The sequence below is a fragment of the Aedes aegypti genome, chromosome 3, assembly GCF_002204515.2.
Source record: "Aedes aegypti strain LVP_AGWG chromosome 3, AaegL5.0 Primary Assembly, whole genome shotgun sequence".
Taxonomy (NCBI): Eukaryota; Metazoa; Arthropoda; class Insecta; order Diptera; family Culicidae; genus Aedes; species Aedes aegypti.
The window spans coordinates 379,977,970-380,000,353 of record NC_035109.1 but is presented as its reverse complement, the minus strand read 5'-3'; the positions used below and the strand labels follow the sequence as shown (position 1 = coordinate 380,000,353).

The following is a 22,384-nucleotide window of genomic DNA, read 5'->3' as shown; positions in this document are numbered from 1 at the left end:
AAATACGTCCGTACATGCATGGGCCTGTCGCATTAGAAAATGCCATCGACACCAACTTCAAGTTCCGGCAGATCTTCAAACCTCCCACTCGAGCAATTGGCAGGATGAGAAAACTGGTCTTCATGGAAGTTTGCAGCAAAAACTTTGCTTCAGCTGGAAGGACTATGGGAAGCCGTGAAGCCTGAGAAAAATGAAGACGAAACATTTGAAGCAATCGAAGAGAAAAAGGACCCTCAAGCCCGATTGAAGCTGATCCTGGTCCTGAATCCGGCAATCTACGTCCACATTGAAGATGCGTAATCGGCGCGCGTGGCGTGGGAAAAAATGGAAACGGCGTTCGAAGACAAGGGGCTGTTTTGGCAAATCGAAAAGGCAAACGGTAAAATGATTGCAGTGAACGGAGGTACGATGGACATCGTGTTTGTGGCAATGCAAACCTTCAACCGAAGTGCAGAGGTGGTCAATTTAGTGTGGCAGGCGAGCGGCGTGCAGCTGATACCGGGATTGACGGCAAACCTTCGTTCGGTGAGAAGAATTCGTGCAGAAGGGGTAGGTACTCCGTTCAATTCAACAACGCTGGTTGTAAGGTGCACAATGGCCATGGCGAGGTGGTGGCGACTGGTAGCCACTCCAACCATCAATTTGACAAGTTCATATTTTTACATATTTTACAATCCTTTGAGTAAATAAGCTAAAAAGTTGATAGTAGTAAATGCATCAAAACTCAAAATTGAAGGTCTTAGTGAAATTGAACAAAAAGGAAGCATTGTTGCTGTTACTTGTGCTGGATTGTGACCCTGAAAGCTCTATTTAAAGACATAGTTCTCTCCATTACTAGAAGGATTATAAGGTGGACTTTTCATCACCTCATTATACCCAACCTCATATTGAACATTTAATATTTCGATTTTTTTTTCTCTAAAACGATCTTATCAAATGCTCTTGGTACGGGATAAATGAATCTGTATTAACCCAAGGGTCGAGGAGACAGTGAGAGCTTAGTAAGTTCGTTATTCAACCTGCAGGATAAGGAAATTGCATTTATTCGAACATGACTGGCTTAAGACAACGTGGATCTCGAACAAGAGATTGGCGCAGATGCATCGAGATTTGGCAAGAGTAGGCATTCATCACCAGCAAAAAGATATAAACGCAATATTGTGGGGAAGCTTTAATCATTGGACGCATCACAAAGAACAAAACATAATAGAACAGGTTTAGGAATATAGTGCAATTTCGCGCGAGTATGTCGCTGCCGGTACCAAATTCAAGAAACTCCCTCCCGATTCCCCCATATCACCTTACTTAATCTCCCCTCCGGATCCTTCCTTCCGATCTCGGTCCCTATCCCGACTGCTCGGTTTCGAGTCGCGATCCGCTCGCGGTGGTAGAGGAGGCTGCTGTTCTTCCTGCTTGGGTGGAGGCTTCGGTGGTGCTACCGGAGGAGCGGATTGCGGATGGCTATGCGCTTGGATATTGTTACTACCCTGGTGATGCTGCTGCTGCTGTTGCTGTTCAGCCGCCTGTCGCATCATTCGTTTCTGGTATTCCTGCTGCTGCTTGATGAACAAACTCAACCGACTGAGCAGGAATTGTTTGTCGTGCCCTTCGAGCACTAGCTGATGCTTCAACACCGATACCATGTGGCGATTGGCCGCTGATACGGCGTAGTAATAGTAAATGAAAAACGTGAGCACCACGAAGCAAGGTATGGCAAACGAGGCAGTGCCGAAGTAGAAGATTATGTTCTGGCAGAACAAGGGCATTTTCATGAATGCATTGATGGCACGGTCCCACACAGTGGGAAGACCCCGGAATGGACCACACGATCGGGAAGGAACGATTTCGGCCCATGCGTACACCACCGGAATGATGGCCACGGTGAATGAGATCAGTAGGGTAGACATGAACAACGAGTTCGACCGCGAAGCTCGATACAGAATCGTCGATGGATTCGAGTTGACTAGACAGGCAAACTTCTTGATGTAGAACATCAGGAAGAACAAAACAGCGGCGATCGCTGGCAGGAAGGGCGTGTAAAAGGTGCCCAACCAACAGAGCGTCTGTGAGTAAATCACATCCAGCACGTGCTTGGACAGTTCGAACTCTTGCTCGCCTATAAACTTGGCGATTCGACTGTTGGAATGTCGTGCGAACATTGCTCTCGGGAAGTTGACAAAGAAAGTCACCAGGAAATGCGTCACGAAGTCAACCATGAACAGCTTGTAGAACTGCTGCCCCACAAAGGTTTCCCAGCATTGAGGCGTTCCTCGTTCCATGTCGTAGCACTGATCGGTCATAGTAGTGCCATTGACTACTTCCAGCGTGAAGTTAGTCATAGTGTCAGTCCCATTCGTTGGCAAGACCGTTTGATGGATTTTTGGCTTCACCAGGAAGTAGAATCGACTCAACAGCACAGCGAGCGACGACAACCTGAGAAAGACCGTCCGGAAGAGAGTAATTTTGATCACAAAAAGAGGAGAATATTTTTCAAATTGAACTAAATAATTGAAAAATAAAGGAACTACCAAATTCATGCAAACGATCGCAATGTAAGGAAGGAACTCGTAAAATAGCACTTCCAATCGCGCTGTCAGATTCGATTCCAGCCCTTCGGGAATCGGGGACGATGCCGCAGAGGACCCGTCTCGCGAGATCATGTAGTACGCAGAAGTTGAACTAGTGGATGGCACAGCCACGTTGGCAGAGTAACCAAATGACGGGAACGACGACCACGAGGATCCTCGCGGGAAATTGATCAGATGGTTGTTTTGAAAGTTGGGATCCAATTTGGACATCGACACATTGAACAGCACATATATAATTACGACCGCTATCGTTAATATCACAAAAACTATCAAATTTATCATAAACCGGATGGAAATTAACTTAACCATAAAATCTCGAGAGCGATTGATGCGTTCGTTTTCAAAACGCTTCGTATGAAGCAACGAACGAATCTCGTGGTACAGCGCCTTATGCTTAATATCAGCGGATTTTTCGTTGTGAATACAAAAATCCCAGCCTCCGAAGACTAAGTTACAGTACTGGTAGAACAGCCCTTCGCCCTCCGCAATTCGATCTTTGAATTGTCGCACCACAGCCTTCATCATGGCAATCAGAGCCACCACGTAGCAGATGGCCGTAATAATCACGTAAACCAACGGGAAGTCATAGTACAAAACGGTACCTGAGCTTACCTCCGCTGCACTTTGGTCGATAGCTTCCCCCATTTCCATTATAAGCCCCTCGTAATAGCTGCCATTGAGACTACTAAAGTTACTATTCCTAATCTCTGCTACCGCTCCCAGCGGAGTTGTACTAGACATTGTAGTAGTACTACTAGAAGTACTGCTGCTACTACTAAAACTACTGCTACTGCTAATTGTCGTACTACTAGCCGTAGTCGTCGTAATGGGCACTTCCATCCGCGCAGGACGTGCTGCTAGTCGATCTTCTAACGGACTGTATCCATAGATCATGTTCGTATACATTCCGTAGAACAGCAGGGTGCCCTCCATGAAGCCCGTCCCCTGTATCACATCCAACACGGCGAACTCGACCCGCTTCGTCGCATTGACGTACGACTCCGAACAGCACTGGACAGACCTGGGATCTATCTGCTGCTCGCACGGAAGATCCTGTGGCTCCCGCAGTACTACGTAGGGCAGCACTATGAAGGCCGACACTAGCCCAAACACGATCAGGTTCAAGAACATCAACCACCGCAGAAACAGGAAGTACGCTACGACGCCGGTGCCGAAGTTTCCCTCGATGGTTTTCAGCGACATGCGCCACAGTTCCAGTTTAGAGCGGTACTCGCTCCACTTGGCACGGACACTTTGCCACGCTTTCCGTCGGCGCCATTTGATCTGTTCGAACCCCTGTAGGCGGAGTTTAGTGGCATTCTGGAAAACGAAGTGGATGTGGAAATTAATCAATACGTTTGAGATTGAAATGTGTGAAGGCCTACCTGTAATTGTGCTTTCATTTCTCGCTTTTGTGCCATCGGAACAGGCATCGATTTGATCTCCTGGATCTCCTCCCATGTGCGTTCCTCGTTGATAAGATTTTCTGAAAATAGGGAAAAACATCACAATGTAGCATTTAGTAAATGTTGTAATCAGATGGAAATCATGGAAAAATATCTAAATTGTAGTACAATAACTAATTGATATGTCCACTGAATTGATTATTATTAGAGTGTTTTTGCCGTAAAGGCATATCGTTTTAATTGTATTAGGAAAGGCGTAAACTTGATTCATAGTGTATTTGCCAAATGTTTATAGCAAATACCTTCTATAAACGATCCGACGACTGTCGGTCTCTCTTGTTATCCTGACATCGAACGAAGTTCTACGAAGCTCCGAAACCTACAAGTATCTTTTACTTATCTCTTTCACCGTTACGATAAGTCTGCCCGCGAGTGTCCGCCTGCTGAATCTTAATCTCCTTTTTTAATCAAGTTATCGGAATATAATACCGTTTTGACTCATATTCCGAACACTTAAGGTCAGCAGTGACTTCAAATGCATCTGATAGGCATACATTAGATGATATTTGTGAAAATTTAAATTTCTTCACAAAGGCTAACCCTTAGCTGTTGGGTGTACCGAAAAAAACATTTATTTAGACTTGTTTACTATTGTTTTTACGTTAAAGTATGGAACAACATTTTGATTCAAATACCGAACACTGTGTTCATTCTGTCTCATATTCCGAACACCTTGACTCAAATTCCGAACAGCACGAATACATCTTATTCAAATGAATAATTTCGCAAATAAATTTATCTGAGCTAGTCTTACTGCTCTTGAACTAGAGAATCATCACTACTCCAGAGCTATAAAATAGATTTGAAAACGTTAAAATTACATTGCAATTGACAGCCATTTCGTAGTGATTTGATGACATATTTCAGCGAAACATTTCAACCAAGTCGCCATACAAAAACCGAGTGTTCGGAATATGAGTCTGTTCGGAATTTGAGACAAAACGGTATTTGGCGACGAGGTAAAGCAGGAAACCGTAGTGAAGTGATTTTTTTTCCTTCGCTGCAAGAGGCGGCAGCAGAAAAGTGCACTACCACCTGAGCGGCGGCTGGAATTTAACCTTCAAGAGGTCGGATTCCCCATCATCACGGCGGTGGAGTTTTCACGTTCGTGGTGGCAACAGTAACGAAGGGTATCGGAAGTCATCCAGAGACGTTCCGGAGGATTGGTAGAGGTAAGAAACAGGTTTTTTTTGGTTATCATTTTCGCATTAATAAGGTGGCGGATGAGAATAAGAAGGACCAAATGTTCCTCTTGGGGGGCGAATATCTTTTTGAAGTGGCACAGAATTTGTATCTCAGCGAGCAATTGCTTGACGCAGCTCCGCTTGATGAATTGGTGCAGAAACTTAAGCAAAAACTAGACAAGACGGATTCAGCTTTAATTCAACGTTTTAAATTCGGTTCTCGTATTCAGCAACCTGGTGAAACTGCCAGCGATTTTCTTTTGACGTTAACTACGTCTTACGGAAATATACTGGGTGTCCATTGAAAATCTAAAATTTTGCGACCGTCACGAAATTATGTAAGATTTTGAACGCTAATAACTCAGTCATTTATCGATAGATTTTAAATATTTTCCCACCAATCGATCGGAAATGTATACAACAATTTCCTCAAATGGAGAGAACTATTGATTATTGACAATAAACTATTGAAAATTGGGAAAATTTCGACCCCTTTCTTACGCAACCAATCACGTGCAAGCAGTTTTCCACGCTTCTTTTGCGTTCCGCTTCGCACTATAAAAGCAGACCGATTCCTGCTTCTTCGCTCATTCTTCTTTTTGCCGTCAGATTGTGAACATGGTCGGCGAGCAAGTCTCGAGTGCCTTTCGCATTCTCAGCTCAGTTTTCAATGGAACGCGAATGGAACAACAACACGCCGCCGCGACTGAAGCCGCTTGTTAAAGCGCCCATCGTCATCGCCACTGCAAACCTCATCGGGTGAGGAGGATTTCTACCAGTGCGCCGTCAGTACCTCGCTACCAGAGGCAAGCTCTTGATCATCAAGCGGCGGCAAAACACCAGCGTCCGGATTGTGAAATCGCTCAAGACTCGCGCTTCCAGAATTGGCGCTGCAGGAATCGGGGCGCAAAGGTAAGTTTGTACGAGGTGGCTGAAGAAAATCCACCAAAGCCGCTTGTTGAAGCGCACATCGTCATCAGCACCGAAAATCTCACCGGGCGAGGAGGATTGCAACCAGTGCGCCGTCAAAATGTGTCCGTGTTACGTAAATTCAACAATTCAATCGGCACTTTTCAGAGCCAACAAATGTGTTTTAAAGAGTTGACTGTGTAATATTCCCAAATTAGTTCGAGATGGCTGAAGAAAATCGACCAAAGCCGCCAAAATGTGTCCGTGTTACGCAAATTCAACAATTCAATCGGCCCTTTCCAGAGCCAACAAATGTGTTTTAAAGAGTTAATTGTGTAATATTCCCTAATGTGTTTACCACATACTAGCTATAATTTCTTAATTCATCTCATAGCAGCATACAATAATTGATTTATTACGAATAATTGACAATACGGCAATTTGACGATGTTTCCGAGGACGCTGCTGCAGTGCCGTCGGGATGCAATAACAGCATAATGCTAATCTTGTACATCCCTTACCCAGACATCAGTTTCATATAGCCTATTTCCCAGATAAGAAAACGAAGAATTTGAAAGGAGGAGCATCACCTGCTATTCTAAGGGTATAAAGCATCCCTTCTTCGTTGAATTCGGTTTCATTCTGTTTTCGCTTTCGAGCTGGTAAGAGCTCCTCCAAACCTGCTCAGCTCCTCGTTACCAGAGACAAGCTGTTTGTACGAGATGGCTGAAGAAAATCGACCAAAGCCGCTTGTTGAAGCGCACATCGCCATCCGCACCGAAAATCTCTTCGGGCGAGGAAGATTGCAACCAGTGCGCCGTCAAAGTGTGTCCGTGTTACGCAAATTCAACAATTCAATCGGCCCTTTTCAGAGCCAACAAATGTGTTTTAAAGAGTTGATTGTGTAATATTCCCTAATGTGTTTACCACATACTTGCTATAATTTCTCAATTCATCTCATAGCAGCATACAATAATTAATTTATTACGAATAATTGACAATACGGCAATTTGAGAATGTTTCCGTGGACGCTGCTGCTGTGCAGTTGAAATGCAATATATTAACGTTAACTACGTCTTACGGTAATATACTGGGTGTCAATTAAAAATCTATAATGTTGCGACCGTTACGATATTATGTTAGAGTTTGAACTAAAGGAAGGCTGCAACTTTGACAATCGACTAAAATTCAAATGCAGAAAATCACTTGGCGTAGTTAACGTCATGCGGTCGTGTCTTGTACACAACCCCCCCTGATTTTTTTCTCTAAAACTCCAAGCTGAGTATTGTAATTTTAAGGACGACAAAGACGGTCGCATCCTTGATCGTGTTCTCATTGGTTTGTCGGATGACGCTTTGAGACAGAAGTTATTGGCTTAAGATGGGGAAAAACTTAATCTAGCTCAAGCCGAGAAAATGATTACAACTTGGGAAATGGCGGCTTCTCATGCCAAAGCTTTAACAAAAGACGATATTTCCACGCAAATTGCTTCTGTCGGTAGCCTTACTGGAGGTCGAGGTGCTGTTTTACAGCGTATGGCGAATTTATCGCGCGGCCGAGGACCGGTAAAAAGCCGGCTAGGGTACAGGTCCCAGTTTCAGTCCCCGACAAGAAGTACCGAACGCAGCACTACACCATACAACAGGTACAACGATCGATCCTCTTCGCAGTCCAGACAATCGAAGCAGGTGCGGTTCCGTGAATATCAGCGCAGATTCCAAGATGCAGAGGTTTACCCAGCGGAAATGAAGCGCAGCCAGGAACCCATATACGATCAGAGATGGTGCAGCTATTGTGGTGTGCGGGGGCATGTGAGAAGGAAGTGTCTCAAACTGAAGCAATTGAAGCAAGATCCAATTAACAACATTGATCTGGAGAATCCTGGCTCAAGTATGGAGAACAAGTTGTCCATCGGATGGCGTGGGAGGATAAAACTGATGATTCAGATCAAGGTGAATTAGACTGTATGCACATTTCAACAATTAACCAAATAAGTAGCCCTTGTTTACTAGAACTAACCATAGAGGGGAAGACATTGCAGATGGAAGTTGATAGCGGAGCTTCTGTTTCTGTTATTGGGAAAAAGTTATTTATGACTAATTTCAATGTTCCTCTTCAGATAAGTTCAAAGAAATTAATTGTGGTTAATGGTTCCAGTTTAAAAGTTGCTGGAGAAGCTGTGGTTTATGTTAAATTTCGAGATAAAAGGAAAATTTTAAAACTTTTAGTGTTGGATTGTGATCATGATTTTGTTCCTTTATTGGGAAGAACATGGTTGGACGTCTTCTTTCCCGATTGGCGTGACTTCTTTGACAATTTAGCACCTGTAAATAATGTGATTAGCAATAAAAACAATGAACTGACGAATGAAATCAAAAGCAAATTTTCAGATTTCTTCATTAAAGACTTTTCCTCTCCAATTAGAGGTTATGAAGCCGAGTTGGTTTTTAAAACAGACACACCTATTTTTAGAAAAGCTTATGACGTTCCCTTCAGGTTGAGGGATAAAGTTTCAAATTATTTAGATAGATTGCAAAGAGAGAATGTAATAACTCCGATACGAACAAGTGAATGGGCATCTCCTGTTATAGTTGTAGCAAAAAAGAATGACGATATTCGTTTAGTAATTGACTGTTAAGTTTCGATAAACAAACTCATTATTCCTAATATTTATCCTTTACCTGTTGCACAAGATCTTTTTGCTGAATTGGCAGGGTGTAAAGTTTTCAGCGCACTTGATTTGGAAGGCGCTTACACCCAATTGTCATTGACTGAACGTTCAAGAAAATTCATGGTAATAAACACTATAAAAGGTATTTTTACCTACAATAGATTGCCACAGGGAGCTTCCTCTAGTGCAGCTATTTTTCAGCAGATAATGGATCAGATTTTGCAGGATATTGAGAATGTGTATGTTTACTTGGATGATGTTCTCATAGCAGGGAAAGATTTGGAAGATTGCAGACGGAAACTTTTTATTGTTTTGGATAGATTGTCCAAAGCAAATATTAAAGTAAATTGGGAGAAATGTAAATTCTTCGTTACTAGTTTAGAATATCTAGGGCATAACATTAGCGAAAAAGGTTTGTCGCCGTGTGCAAGTAAAATTGCCACAATTCAAAATGCAGAAACACCAAAGAACGTAACTGAGCTCAAATCATTTTTGGGTTTACTCAATTACTACAACAAGTTTATTCCAGGGTTGTCTTCTAAGTTATTTTGCTTGTATAATTTATTGAAGAACGATGTTAAATTTAACTGGAATGATGATTGCAACAAGGCTTTTGAAAACGCGAAGAATTTACTTCTTGAAACAGATTTTCTTGAATTTTATGATCCAAGAAAACCGATTGTAATTGTCTCTGATACTTCAGGCTATGGACTTATTGCGCATTGCATTGATGGTGTGGAGAAACCCATTAGTTTCGCTTCATTTTCACTCAATTCAGCTCAAAAGAAATATCCAATTCTCCATTTGGAAGCGCTGGCACTTGTGTGCTCAATAAAAAAGTTTCATAAATATCTTTATGGACAGAAATTCACGGTATTTACCGACCATAAGCCATTGGTTGGAATTTTTGGTAAAGAAGATAAAAATGCGATATTTGTGACAAGATTGCAGCGCTATATTCTGGAGTTGTCAATATACGATTTTGAAATTCAGTGCAGGCCTTCTGCGAAAATGGAAAATGCCGATTTTTGTTCGCGATTCCCATTGGAGCAGTCGGTTCCTAAAGAGCTAGATGTACAGTGCATCAAACACATAAATTTCAGTAATGATTTCCCAATTGATTTTGAGGATATTGCCAAACAAACAAAAACTGACTCATTCTTGCAGCAAATCATAAGATTTATGCACCATGGTTGGCTTCAAAGACTGGATAAACGTTTTGTGGATATTTTTGCAAACCAACACGAATTGGAAATAGTGGAAGGTTGTTTGCTTTACCAGGACAGAGTAATAAGAGAAAATTGAATCTAAATGGACACCTTCCACAAGACCATTTGGTAGAGTACACATTGATTTTTTCTACTTCAAGCAACACGTTTTCTTATTGACAGCTTTTCAAAATGGGTGGAAGTAGAGTGGATGAGAGAAGGCACATCGTGTACAAAAGTGATGAAAAAGTTATTAGCATATTTTGCAAAGTTTGGTTTTCCAGACACTTTAGTATCTGACAACGGTCCTCCATTCAATGCATTTGATTTTAAGAAATTTCTTGAAAGGCAAGGAATAAGGGTCCTAAATAGTCCTCCATACAATCCTGCTAGTAATGGCCAGGCGGAGAGACTCGTTCGTACGGTTAAAAACGTTTTAAAAAGTTGCTTCTCGACCCAGAATATATGAAATTGGAATTGGATAACTTGATTAGCTTATTCTTAATAAATTTTAGGAACAACAGCTCGACGATGAAGGGTTTCCTACCTTCTGAAAAAGTTTTAGCATAAACAAATAAATTACTAATCGATTTGATTAATCCAAAACGACATTCTAGCAAGTCAAATGTACATACTAATACCCATAACCGCAATGATGAGATGTCTTCTGGATCTAACGATAACTGTAGTATGGCGTTTCGTAAAGATCCTATGGACAGTCTGATGGCGGGAGACGTACTATGGTACAAAAACCATAATCCCCGACACCAGGCTAAATGGCTTAAAGCGCATTTTCTAAAACGTGTTTGTAAAAATATGTTACAGATTACAATTGGAAACGGAATAACTACAACCGCGCACAGAAGCCAAATCAAGATCGCCAATGACTCGAGCAGAGAGGTGCGTCGGAGGATGGTGGTACATGTCGATCCCAATGTCGATAAGCCTGATCCATTACCACTACCAAGAGTCGACGCCGAGGAACCTTTCCTGAGTAGGGGAAGACGGGGTAAGACCGCCCGCCTAAACAATTTAATTCTTATGTCAAAAACAAGAATCAATGAATCCTTTTTCGACGCAGCATGTCGTTTTTTGAAGCCTTAGGCAAAAAATATCACAGATGTTGTATTTCTAAAAAATATTTGTTTCTTGAAGCTCTAACAAAGTGATGTCTTATCACGATTATTTTTGGCGACGGGGTAAAACCGCCCACCTACGGGGTAAGAGCGACCACCACTATTTTCGTACACAATTTTGCGAAAAAACATATCAGTTCCCTGTGATTCTAAAAAGTATTATGTTTTATGAATTTTACATTGATTAACGTGGATATTTAATCATTTTTAGGGGTATTTTTTTCAAAAAACTTAAACATATACTTATTATTACCTTGAAACACCCATATTTTGGAAAATAATATGCGGATTTGGCTTGTATTTTTTCACAAATTGATTTCATTCTACTTGAAAAGTAATTTACAACGTAGTTACAACTTTTAAAATGGTTTGTTCAGTTATTTGGTATAAATTAGGGGTGGCGGTCTTACCCCGTCAACAGTGGTCTGTTTTACCCCGCTTGCGCAGTTTTCACAACTATGGCCTCATTTCAAAGCTTAATATTTACAATTCATATTTAACTTCACCGAAGCATATTTTACATTTCTGTTAAAGCATGGACGGGTAATTTGTTATGCTTTTCCAAAAAAATCCCTTCCGAAATCCTTAAGTGAGCATCTGTTAAATTTAGATCAAATTCAATATCGACGAGCAGAAACTTTGTTGTTGACATTTGTTATGAAAAATTTGATGTAGATATCTCACTAAATGCTCCGGAATGTCAAAAATCTTGTGTTTATGGAAAGTGCTTAGTGAACTTTTAAGAAAATTGCCATTTTCATGCCAAACTGAAGGTGGTCCGTCTTACCCCGGCGGGCGCTCTTACCCCGTCTTCCCCTAGTAGTCCTGATGCATCACCGCCACAAGAAACGAGCGATGAAGAAGAACCATTTCGGGGTTTCCCGGAGTTCGAGTTGGAAGAAGCTACATCAACGGTCAAACCGAATAGGAAACGAAAGATTGAGACAAGTGTGGCGCTCGATGGCCAGCCACGACGTTCAAAACGAAAGAGAAGAAATCATTTCAGAAGTGAATTCGAGTATTATTGATAATCTAGTTTTTTTTACATTGTTTGTAAATTTCAATGATAATATTAGTTTTTTTTTTAAACTCCAGTAGTTTATCGAATAACTCTAAAAGAGGAAGGACTGATATGTCCACTGAATTGATTATTATTAGAGTGCTTTTGCCGTAAAGGCATATCGTCTTAATTGTATTACGAAAGGCGTAAACTTGATTCATAGTGTATTTGCCAAATGTTTATAGCAAATACCTTCTAATAAACGATCTGACGACTGTCGGTCTCTCTTGTTATCCTGACATCGAACGAACAACACGTATCTCTACGAAGCTCCGAAACCTACAAGTATCTTTTACTTATCTCTTTCACCGTTACGATAAGTCTGTCCGCGAGTGTCCGCCTGCTGAATCTCAATCTCCTTTTTTAATCAAGTTATTGGAATATAATACTAATGCCAGTTAATTAAAAAACTGTTCAGCTAGGTTTTTTATCTCAAACGTTTAGAAAGCGAATTTGACTAGGACAAGCTCTACTTAGGTTCTATAACATCTGAACAAAAATAATCTTTTCGCGTGTCTCAAACATCAAGTAAATTTTATGGAGCTTTAAAGTCAGCTGGTATAATAAATGTTCCATCCAGTCATTACAGTTTTAAACTACATATAGATCGTCGGGGACTTTCCTTAGTCGAGTGGTTAGAGTCCGCGGCTACAAAGCAAAGCCATGCTGAAGGTGTCTGGGTTCGATTCCCGATCGGTCCAGGATCTTTTCGTAATGGAAATTTCCTTGACTTCCCTGGGGATAGAGTATCATCGTATCTGTTATACGATATACGAATGCAAAAATGGCAATTTAGGCAAAGAAAGCTCTCAGTTAATAACTGCGGAAGTGCTTTTAGAACACTACGCTGAGTAGCCGGCTCTGTCCCAGTGGGGACATTAATGCCAAGAATAAGAAGAAGATTGACGAAAATGTGCAATATTTATACTGGTTTCAGTGATGTGTAAATGGTTTTTTTTTGACGTTAACCACGTCTTACGGCAATATAGGGAACCGGATCCTATTCTTGGCACTTTTGATTCACTTCGGCAGTGGGGTTTTTTGAAAGCTACAGAGCTCATATTTGGCCACAATATGCGACGGACTGAAGCGCTTCTTACTGCAAAGTTTCAGACAATTCGGTCGAGAAAAACCCCTTATGCCAAGCACCCTAGGGTATTGATTGAAAATCTAAAATATTGCGACCGTCACGAAATTATGTTAGATTTTGAACACTAATAACGCCATTTATCGATAGATTTTCAATATATTCCCTCCAATCGGTCGAAAATTTATACAACAATTTTCTCGAATGGAGGAGACTATTGATTATCGACAACAAACTATTGAAAATTGGGAAATGTCTTACGCAACCAATCACGTGCAAGCAGTTTTCCACGCTTCTTTTGCGTTCTGCTTCGCACTATAAAAGCAGACCGTTTCCTGCTTCTTCGTTCATTCTTCTTTTTGCCGTCAGACTGTGAATAAGGTCGGCGAGCAAGTCTCGAGTGCCTTTCGCATTCTCAGCTCAGTTTTCAATGGGACGCGAATGGAACAACACGCATGTCGAATCCACCGCGACTAAAGCCGCTCTCACGTGACCAGCATAATCGTTTTCGGCACGAAATCCGTTGCTACCAGCCAGTGCTCAGCTGTCATTGCCATGCACGAGGCTCATTCTGCACGGGTAAAAATGCGGCACTCGAAATAAGGAGAATGAATTATGATTTCGGGAGGAAAGTGTGTTTTTATGTTATGAAAATACACCATGACCAAAAGTCATGAACGTTACGTTTTCAATTTTAAGCGTAGAAAAATGTCAATTGAAATCATCCTCAAATCGTGAAGCTTGTATGCTGGAACCATGAATAAAATTCATGGAAACATAAGCACTATTCATGGATCTAGTCATCTTTCATTTATGATTCTTATTTTTGGTACGAAAAGTGGCAATTACGGTCATGAAATCATGAAGCAGGATCTGATATCATGAACACAGTTCATGAAAGCGTAAGCACTGTACGAGATGGCTGAAGAAAATCAGCCAAAGCCGCATCGTCATCGCAACCATAAACCGCATCGGACGAGGAGTCCAATATGTGCGCCGTTAAAATGTGTGTTCGTGTTACTCGAATATCACAGTTCAATCGGCCCTTTTCAGGGCCAACAAATGTGTTAATTGTGTAATATTTCTTAATGTGTGTACTTGCTATAACCACTTAAGATGACACGGAAGACCGTGTTATTTTCCCTATCTTTTGTCTCACTCTAACAATTATCATCAAAACTTTGTGGAAGCAAATCTCGAGTTTTAGTGAACCGATGGAGCTGAAAATTTATTGGGTTGTGCACTACATATATAGAATCATAGTGATACATTTTTCACGTCAGCTTTAATCTCATATGAAGCTAATAATCAGTCAAAAACGTCCGTTCACACATCGGGATTGACCCATTTCATTTAGTTTCATACAAGACCAAATAGCATTTTACAGAAGGCATATAATTATCATTATGCCGAATATCCGTTATGCAAAACGTTCACACTTAAAATGATGCGAAACATCTTCATAAAAAATCGCTCACCCCCGCAATTATCACCGAACAAACAGTTCGCACATACAGCTGTCCCTCAATTAGAGACCTAATTTGCATCAGATCTCCTCCCCTCTACGAGTCGCGCGGCTTTCATCTACATCTCAATTTGCGACATCTCTTTTCACATTGCGGATAATAAATTACACTTGGAGCGACCATGATTCCAACCATTCGAACCATTTATTGGTCGTTTGCCTGTTTGAACCTTCCTTCCTTGCAGTCAATTAAGTAATTTACTTATTACAAGTAAGTCGGCGGCGGATACAACCGCAATAACCGGGATACCTCTGCTCTAGAATCTAGATCATCTTTGTCACTCGTCTTCCTATGTGATCGTCATCATATAAAATGTTTAGTTTGTATCTTCTTACGTTAGATGGCCGCATGGTATCCGAGTCCATGACAATCGTGCTTGCTTGATTAGCGCAGAGTATATTTCACGCGCATGGAACAAATTGTTTCTGACGATTGGTATAATGACCTCAATAAATGGAAATGAGGGTAATCTTTTCAATAGAATAAATTTCATCTTATGTCTTGCAATTGACGAGAGTCGTGGTCGTAGAAGTGCTTCCGTTCTCCAATTGGTGATATAAATTGTGTAGTTACAAATCACCGTTGCTTCAATGAAAAATAAAATTGGGAAACAAATGCATTCGCATTCTCTAAACAAAAAAACACATAATCGAGATAGTAAGGCATCGAATTGAAGAACACAAAACCAGTGCAAATGCGATCCAAGGAACCATTGGGGTAGTCATGAAATTCAACTTTTACTATGGAATATCGAATAAGGGAGAGTTGACTGCATTGAACATGAAAGAACCTTAAATTTTCTTTCACAGGGTTTTAGTTAATGTTAAAACCGTTCAGAAATTTCTTTTTTCAAAATGATCGGGTGATTCTAATAATGCCATAAACTTTGCCGAAGACTTTTAAGGCGAAGTAGGCCGTCATTGAAATTTGCACGCGTCGTTGATGATTGTTGCTAATTCATCTCACGAATTCGAATCAAAGAAAATCATTTGGGTTTGCACTGACACAGCTGAAAAAGTATCAGCATAATTTATGCATGTTAGCGCGTACAGTGATACTTTTTCAAGTCAATATAAACTATCAAGACTGAGTTTTATCACTTTGAAATGCAAGCTGAATAGTCATCATTGTTGCCAAAACGATTGACGGGCTACTTAATTTAACCCTCTAATCACTGAAACAAGCGTTGAAGTAGTGAGAACCATGAACAAGTTCTTAAATTTACTATTCCAATCACAATTGAGCTAGGGTAAAAGCACCGGTTTTGGCCAGCCTAAGAGAAAATGTCAATAAAAATTAAATGGGAAGCCGTATTTATACTACAAATATATCAAATGCAAGCTTTCAATCCATATTATGTGTGTAAAATATCAAAAGTGAGCTAAAACCATTGTTTCGCTTTAAAAATCCCGTTGGTCAATATAGGCCGACGGAACCAGTTTTGGCCAGATATTTATCTTCGGTTCCTAAATTGGCCAATCGCATTGATTTCTCATGAGAGTGGCCGAATTGGGAGTGCCCTGGCCAAATTAGGTGTATGGGAGTTAAAAGTATGAGCAAAATGAATTGTTTTTCTTATGTTTTGAATCAATTTGGACGATTAAACGAATGTAGCTCTATCATGTGAATGTGATCTACTGAACACAAAAGGTTTCATGCTGATTGGCTATGTAAAACGGTGTATAATACTCTATGGCTAAAACTGGCGTATGGCCAAAACCGGTGCTTCTACCCTATCAAGAACGCTTTTTTTTTGCGTTTTGGTTCCTCTCAATTCAACCGCATCGATAGCCGAGCGGTAAGCGTTCGCGCTTGACAATCGCAAGATCCTCATATATGATCTAGATCGCGAGGTACCGTTCTGATTCATATTACGGACACTTAAGGTTTCAGTAAAGTACAACTAATCACTACACATATAAATTGAATCGTTCTGTAAAAAACTTTAGCGTAATCAGGCCTTGCAAACACTAAAAATGTGAATGGTGGGTGAGGATTCGAATTCCACATCTTTAATTCACTTTGATTAATAAAAATGTTCGGCCTCTTCATGATTTTTATTCCAGACACAACCACACTTTCGCTTCATATTCCGGACACTTTGATTCGAATTCCGGACAGCTCTTGAAAAACACAATCAGAATAGTCAAATAATTAATTAAACGCACTTAACCGTTAGAAAGACGTCAAAACTAATTGAACATTGTAAATGTTCATGGATTGCTATGTGAATTGTTTATAAAAATCATCTTTAAAATTGGGAACTTTTCCACGGCGCATTTTGAAACATTTCGAGTGAAACGGTATTTTATGTTGAATATGAAAAACCAAGGATGTTGTATAAAGTATCGTTTTGATTCGAATCCCGGACAGCTTCAAATTCCGGACACTCTACTTTGTACGGGAAAGATTTCACTTGAAATGTTTCACAATTTGACGCTAAAAAGTTCCCAATTTGAAAAACGATTTAAGTAAACATTTTCCATAGGAATTTACAATGCTCAACCAGTTTTGACGTCTTTCTACCAGCTTAGCACGTTTAATTTATGATTCGACCATTCTAATTGTGTATTTCAAGAGCTGTTCGGAATTCGAATCAAAGTATTCGGAATATGAAGCAAAAGTGTGGTTGTGTCCGGAATAAAACTCATGAAGAGGCCGAACATTTCTGATTATATAAGTGAACTCAAGATATGGAATCCGAATCTTTATCCACCATTCGAAATTTAAGTTTACGCTCTGGTTTCATGCAGAACGACGACATTTATTTGTGTTTCGATTTGTTGAACCTTACTGAAGCCTTAATTTGTCTTTGCCTTAAGTGTCCGTAATATGAATCAAAATGGCGCAACTACCAAAAATAGACATTTTTTTTAAAATGTTGTTTTTGCATGAGCGGTTATTGGAACACACAAAAATACCTAGTGATCCAATAGCCACGTAAGTACAAGGTCTAGTGTTTACATATAAACCATAATTTTGACAAATGAATTAATGTGAAATGATATTATTTGGAAGATATCAATGCACTATGGGCCAGGGACGCAATATGGCGGGACAATATTAATAACTCGGTGACGAACCATTTCCGGCATTTGGTGTCTTCGGCAAAGTTTTCTGTAACAACGACACTTTTTTACCCGACCCAGTGACCCACCGGAATAACTCCGACCACAGGAATATTTCCAAGTTCCTCTGGCCACTTCTAGAAACTAGCTATGTGTGCCAGTATACTGACAAAAAAATCATTTGAATCCATTAAGAATTCGCTGAGCGGTGAGGGTTTTAGAATTTTGGCTTTCACTCAGGCCTATACGGGTTAAGAACCATGTCGTATAATATTTTTTGTTGATAAAAATATAACGAACACAAACTCAGGTGGAAAAAAATTAATAATACGAAGCATAAAAACAGAAAAATAATGAAAAAAAAACTTGGAAAAAGATTTATTTTTGTACCTTAATATCTCCAAAAACGCAAAAAAATCGCAAGCTCAAATTTTCAGGCAATATAGAGCTAAATGAATTAAATGAAACGGATGTCAAAATTTCAGAGAGGTATATTTTGGTGTTTTTGAGATTTTTTCATTTTTCTAAGTTTTTTTCACTACGCGATTAACATTTTCGTGGCTGAGAAATATAAGTATTTTATTATTTCATGAAATTATTTTATATGCCTACAGTACAAGTAGGCTTTGGTTTTCATCTGAATATTCGTCTGTTACAGTTTTTGGAAGCTTTCCGTTTAAGGAAATCACCGGAATTTGAACATAAATTTAAGCTTAAACAACCTAGCAGTTGCCAAAGCCGAAGGAATATTTAAATCGCTACCTTCAATCTGAATCCTCCGTTTTAAAACATTCAAAGATCAGTAAACACTCTTTCCGCTTAAAACCAAAACTACAAGCTCATAACAAGAGACCGTGCGCTCTGAAATTTAATATTTAGAGATATCGACAGGAATATACATTATAATTTGATTTTCTGTATTAAAAGTAACACATTCACAAAATTAAAAGTTTTTGTTCCATGACTTGTCATTTCTAAAAGTCGATCGCCTCCTCAGATCGACTCATGGAAATTTAACTGTATTGAATTATCTCAAAAACACCAAAATATACCTCCCTGAAATTTTGACATCCGTTTCACCTAGTATTGTTCTGTGTTGCCTGAAAATATGAGCTTGCGATTTTTTTGCGCTTTTGGAGATATTAAGGTACAAAAATGGTTCTATTTTTTTAAATCTCAATTTTTAGGCGTCGCAGTATTAAAAATTTTCCTCTCGAGTTTGTGTTGGTTATATTTTATCAACCAATAATATTGTTTCTCAAAAAATATCAAACTCGGTGAAAACAACGAATTTTCACTAATTTGGTCTAATTTTACCAATAACTCGAAAACAGTAGGCTGTGGAATTTTGACGTCTTGGAGAGAGTTGTTTATTTTATCAAAATGAACCACTTTGCCGAACATGCCAAGCCTCTAGAACGTCATACGTATACGTCCATCATATCCACGAATAAAGACGCAAACGCAATGATAGCGGAACGGCAATGGAAAGCGGAACCGATTCACCAGCATGAACAACAACAAGTTTGTCGACTTAGTGTTGGTTCACTTTCATTCGTTTACAGCTCAGCCGAGATGGTGTGATCCTTTCTGGCCGAACCGGTCCCGCATCCGTTACCGCCTGTGCCTTTAAAGAATTTATAAAAATAAATTCTTTATACAAACGGCTCTGTAATGCCAAATGCTGTAACGCCGTAATGTCAGAGGCTGATATTCAATACTGATGGTAAAATCAATATATTGTCCACCAAAAAAGGTTTTTTTTTTTCAATATCTTCAAACATGTTAAATCCTTGATTCTGTAGGTATTCACTGTAAACAAAATCCACGTGAGAGAAAATTTTAGGCTCAACTTTGATAATACAGTCAACTTTCTTTTACTTGATATTTCATATCTCAATATCCAGTTAGCGGACCGTTATAATTACGATAGTTAAAGTTGGTTTTCATGGTTAATTGGATGGTTCCTTGGATCGCAGTTGCACTGGTTTTGTGTTCTGTAACTCGAAACCTCCCTAACTTGATGGCCCTCTCAATGTCGAGTTATCGAGAACTGACTATAGAATGGTCCCAGGTTAGCGTGCGCTTTATGCATTTTATTAGGTACCATTGAACCGAACATGTCTGGCCAGAATTTTGGCATGGCAATGAAGGATTGAAGCTATTCAAATTATGGTCATACGATTGTGCGCCAAAAATGTGCCTCCATAATGTGAGAAGAAAACGTCCGCTGGACGTCACAAGCGTCCGACGTAATTAGTGTTTCGAGTGCTCTGCCGATTGGCCGATTGTTTCGCATGCCATCGCGAACTCAAACAGACAATCGAAACGAATGATGTTATCAACATCCGTCGTTCTAACTTCGAGTGCTGCTATCAGCACACATAGTTCAACCCTGAGACGAGACTCGCGAAGACGGTCTTCTTTTTCTGTGATTGCTGAGTTTTTTTCAAATTCCCCTTTGTGTTTATACCAATTATGCGCTAGCCGTTCAAACCCTCACATGAACCTCTCAGCAAAAAATGATTGAGTTTGCATCACATCTAATCATAAATAGCCGTTTGAGTGAAATTTCATGCCAGCAAATGTAGCAGACATTAGAAATAATTAATCTTCTGCTTGTATTTATCAGCAACTTTGGAAAAAACTGCTCCGCTGACTGAGGTTTTTAATAACAATTTACTTTGAACACAATACTTTTCACTTTTTCAGCCATAAAAACGGTGGGCTGCATTTGACGTTTCGTGAGAGGGGAATCTGGGCTGCATATGACGTTGATATTTTTCCTCTTCGCGAGTCTCTCTCAGGTTCAACCCTTCTAGCCATCGATTCGTTAGTGCCCGAGCAGAAGCAAATTGCTGCAGAATACCAAAGCAGGGTATTCCATACCAAATCATTTTCGAAAATTATCACCTGAATAAGGTATAAGAAAGCCTGATAAAAGAGGTAAAATAACTTCAATCATATAATACGAACACCAAATTGATAATTGGATTTGGTATTGCAATACCGTAAAAAACATGAGAAAATTTCATATAGAAGTGAATAGTACCCGGACTAATGAACAATACTGAATTATGGTATGCCCAGATACGTGCGAGTTATTCATTCCTGCTCGGGTAGTTATTAGCTACTTAGTGAGACTGTTGGCACTGGCGATTAGTATATGTTTACCTGATAAATCTGGAAGCGTTGCCACTTGAATCTCATGGTATTGCGAACCGCGCCGAGCCACCGTCGAAAAGCTGGTCCTCCTACGAGTTCCCTTCGTGTCCTGCTGGGACGGCCGCACTCGTCGAGTTGTAGCTAAAAATGCGAAAAATTGGTATAAATTACATCCACCACATGGGCATACCATCATCTCTTACCATTTCTGGTTTGCTTTGAGGGCAACAGGGTCGCAATCTTGGACGGATCCCGCTGCATGCCCTCCAGATCGGCGGGGTAGCTTTCCTGGTAGAACTCGCCGCCGGCTTCCTCCCAGCCTTGGGTTTTGCTGGCCCGCGAACGTCGATCTTTTCCGCCGGACATGATGGCGTCTCCTAAGTTTCGAACGCGCTTCTGAGGAGCAGAAGTAGTCTAGTCGTTCCGCTTTAGAACCCAGTCCCGCTGAGGATGACAGCCGGTGGTTCCGGTGCTACTACTGCTAGGGTGATGCATTCGCCTCGAATGGTACACCTGTAATGAATCAGGGTGGAAAACAGCGACACATGAGTGGGGAAATTAATGGCAATCCAGAATGAATGATACAAGCGTTCCACATGGTTGACGTGATGATTTAGTTTTGATACGAGCCGTTTGAAGTGGTTTCGAGGGGACAGTGGGGTCGAATGGATAGTGAGAGTAGATCCAAAGATCTACATTAGCAATCCCTATACGCCCAGCAAAAGAACATAAATATAGAATATAAAGCCTTCCTTAGCCGAGTGGTTAGTCTGCGGCTACAAAGCAAAGCCATGCTGAAGGTGTCTGGGTTCGATTCCCAATTAGTTCAGGATCTTTCGTAAAACAAAATTTCCTTGACTTCCCTGGGCATAGAGTATCATCCTAACTGCCACATGAATGCAAAAATGGCAAAGAAAGCTCTCAGTTAATAACTGTGGAAGTGCTCATTGAACACTACAATGAGACGCTTTGTCTCTGTGAGGACGTAATGCAAAGAAGAAGAAGAATCTGCGAGCTAGTAATGTCGTATACTGCCCATACTCACATAACCTAACTTATACACACTTCCGTGCATAAGTTTGGGTTCACCCCCTAAAAAAACATGCAAAAGTGTTCAGTCCATATATCTGCGATTACAGGTCCAATTGAAACTGTCTAAGCCGCATTCGAAAGGCAAAGAGTTATTCTTAACCCAAACCCTGGTACCCTGGTTTGATATTGCAAGTGCTAACAGTTTTCGTTCCAAGAAGCATATCATATATTATTTCTATATGAGCAAATGAGAGCAATTTCCTTACGACGTAATCGTGCAAAAA

The 22,384-nt window shown here is 40.3% G+C and overlaps 1 protein-coding gene across 5 annotated transcripts in view; it reads right to left on the bottom strand.

The window, feature by feature from the left end:
* Positions 1 to 789: 789 nt before the first annotated feature.
* LOC5567467 (transmembrane channel-like protein 7) overlaps positions 790 to 22,384 on the bottom strand; it is a 100,463-nt gene continuing 78,868 nt past the window's right edge. For all 5 annotated transcript variants that reach the window (XM_021852786.1, XM_021852787.1, XM_021852788.1 and 2 more), the window contains 4 exons: positions 21,272 to 21,581; positions 21,078 to 21,209; positions 3,974 to 4,074; positions 790 to 3,908 (listed from right to left, as the gene is read on the bottom strand). In XM_021852786.1, coding sequence (XP_021708478.1) covers positions 1,302 to 3,908; positions 3,974 to 4,074; positions 21,078 to 21,209; positions 21,272 to 21,434 — 3,003 coding nt within the window. In that variant the 5' untranslated portion in view covers positions 21,435 to 21,581 and the 3' untranslated portion in view covers positions 790 to 1,301. The remainder of the gene's footprint in view (positions 3,909 to 3,973; positions 4,075 to 21,077; positions 21,210 to 21,271; positions 21,582 to 22,384) is intronic.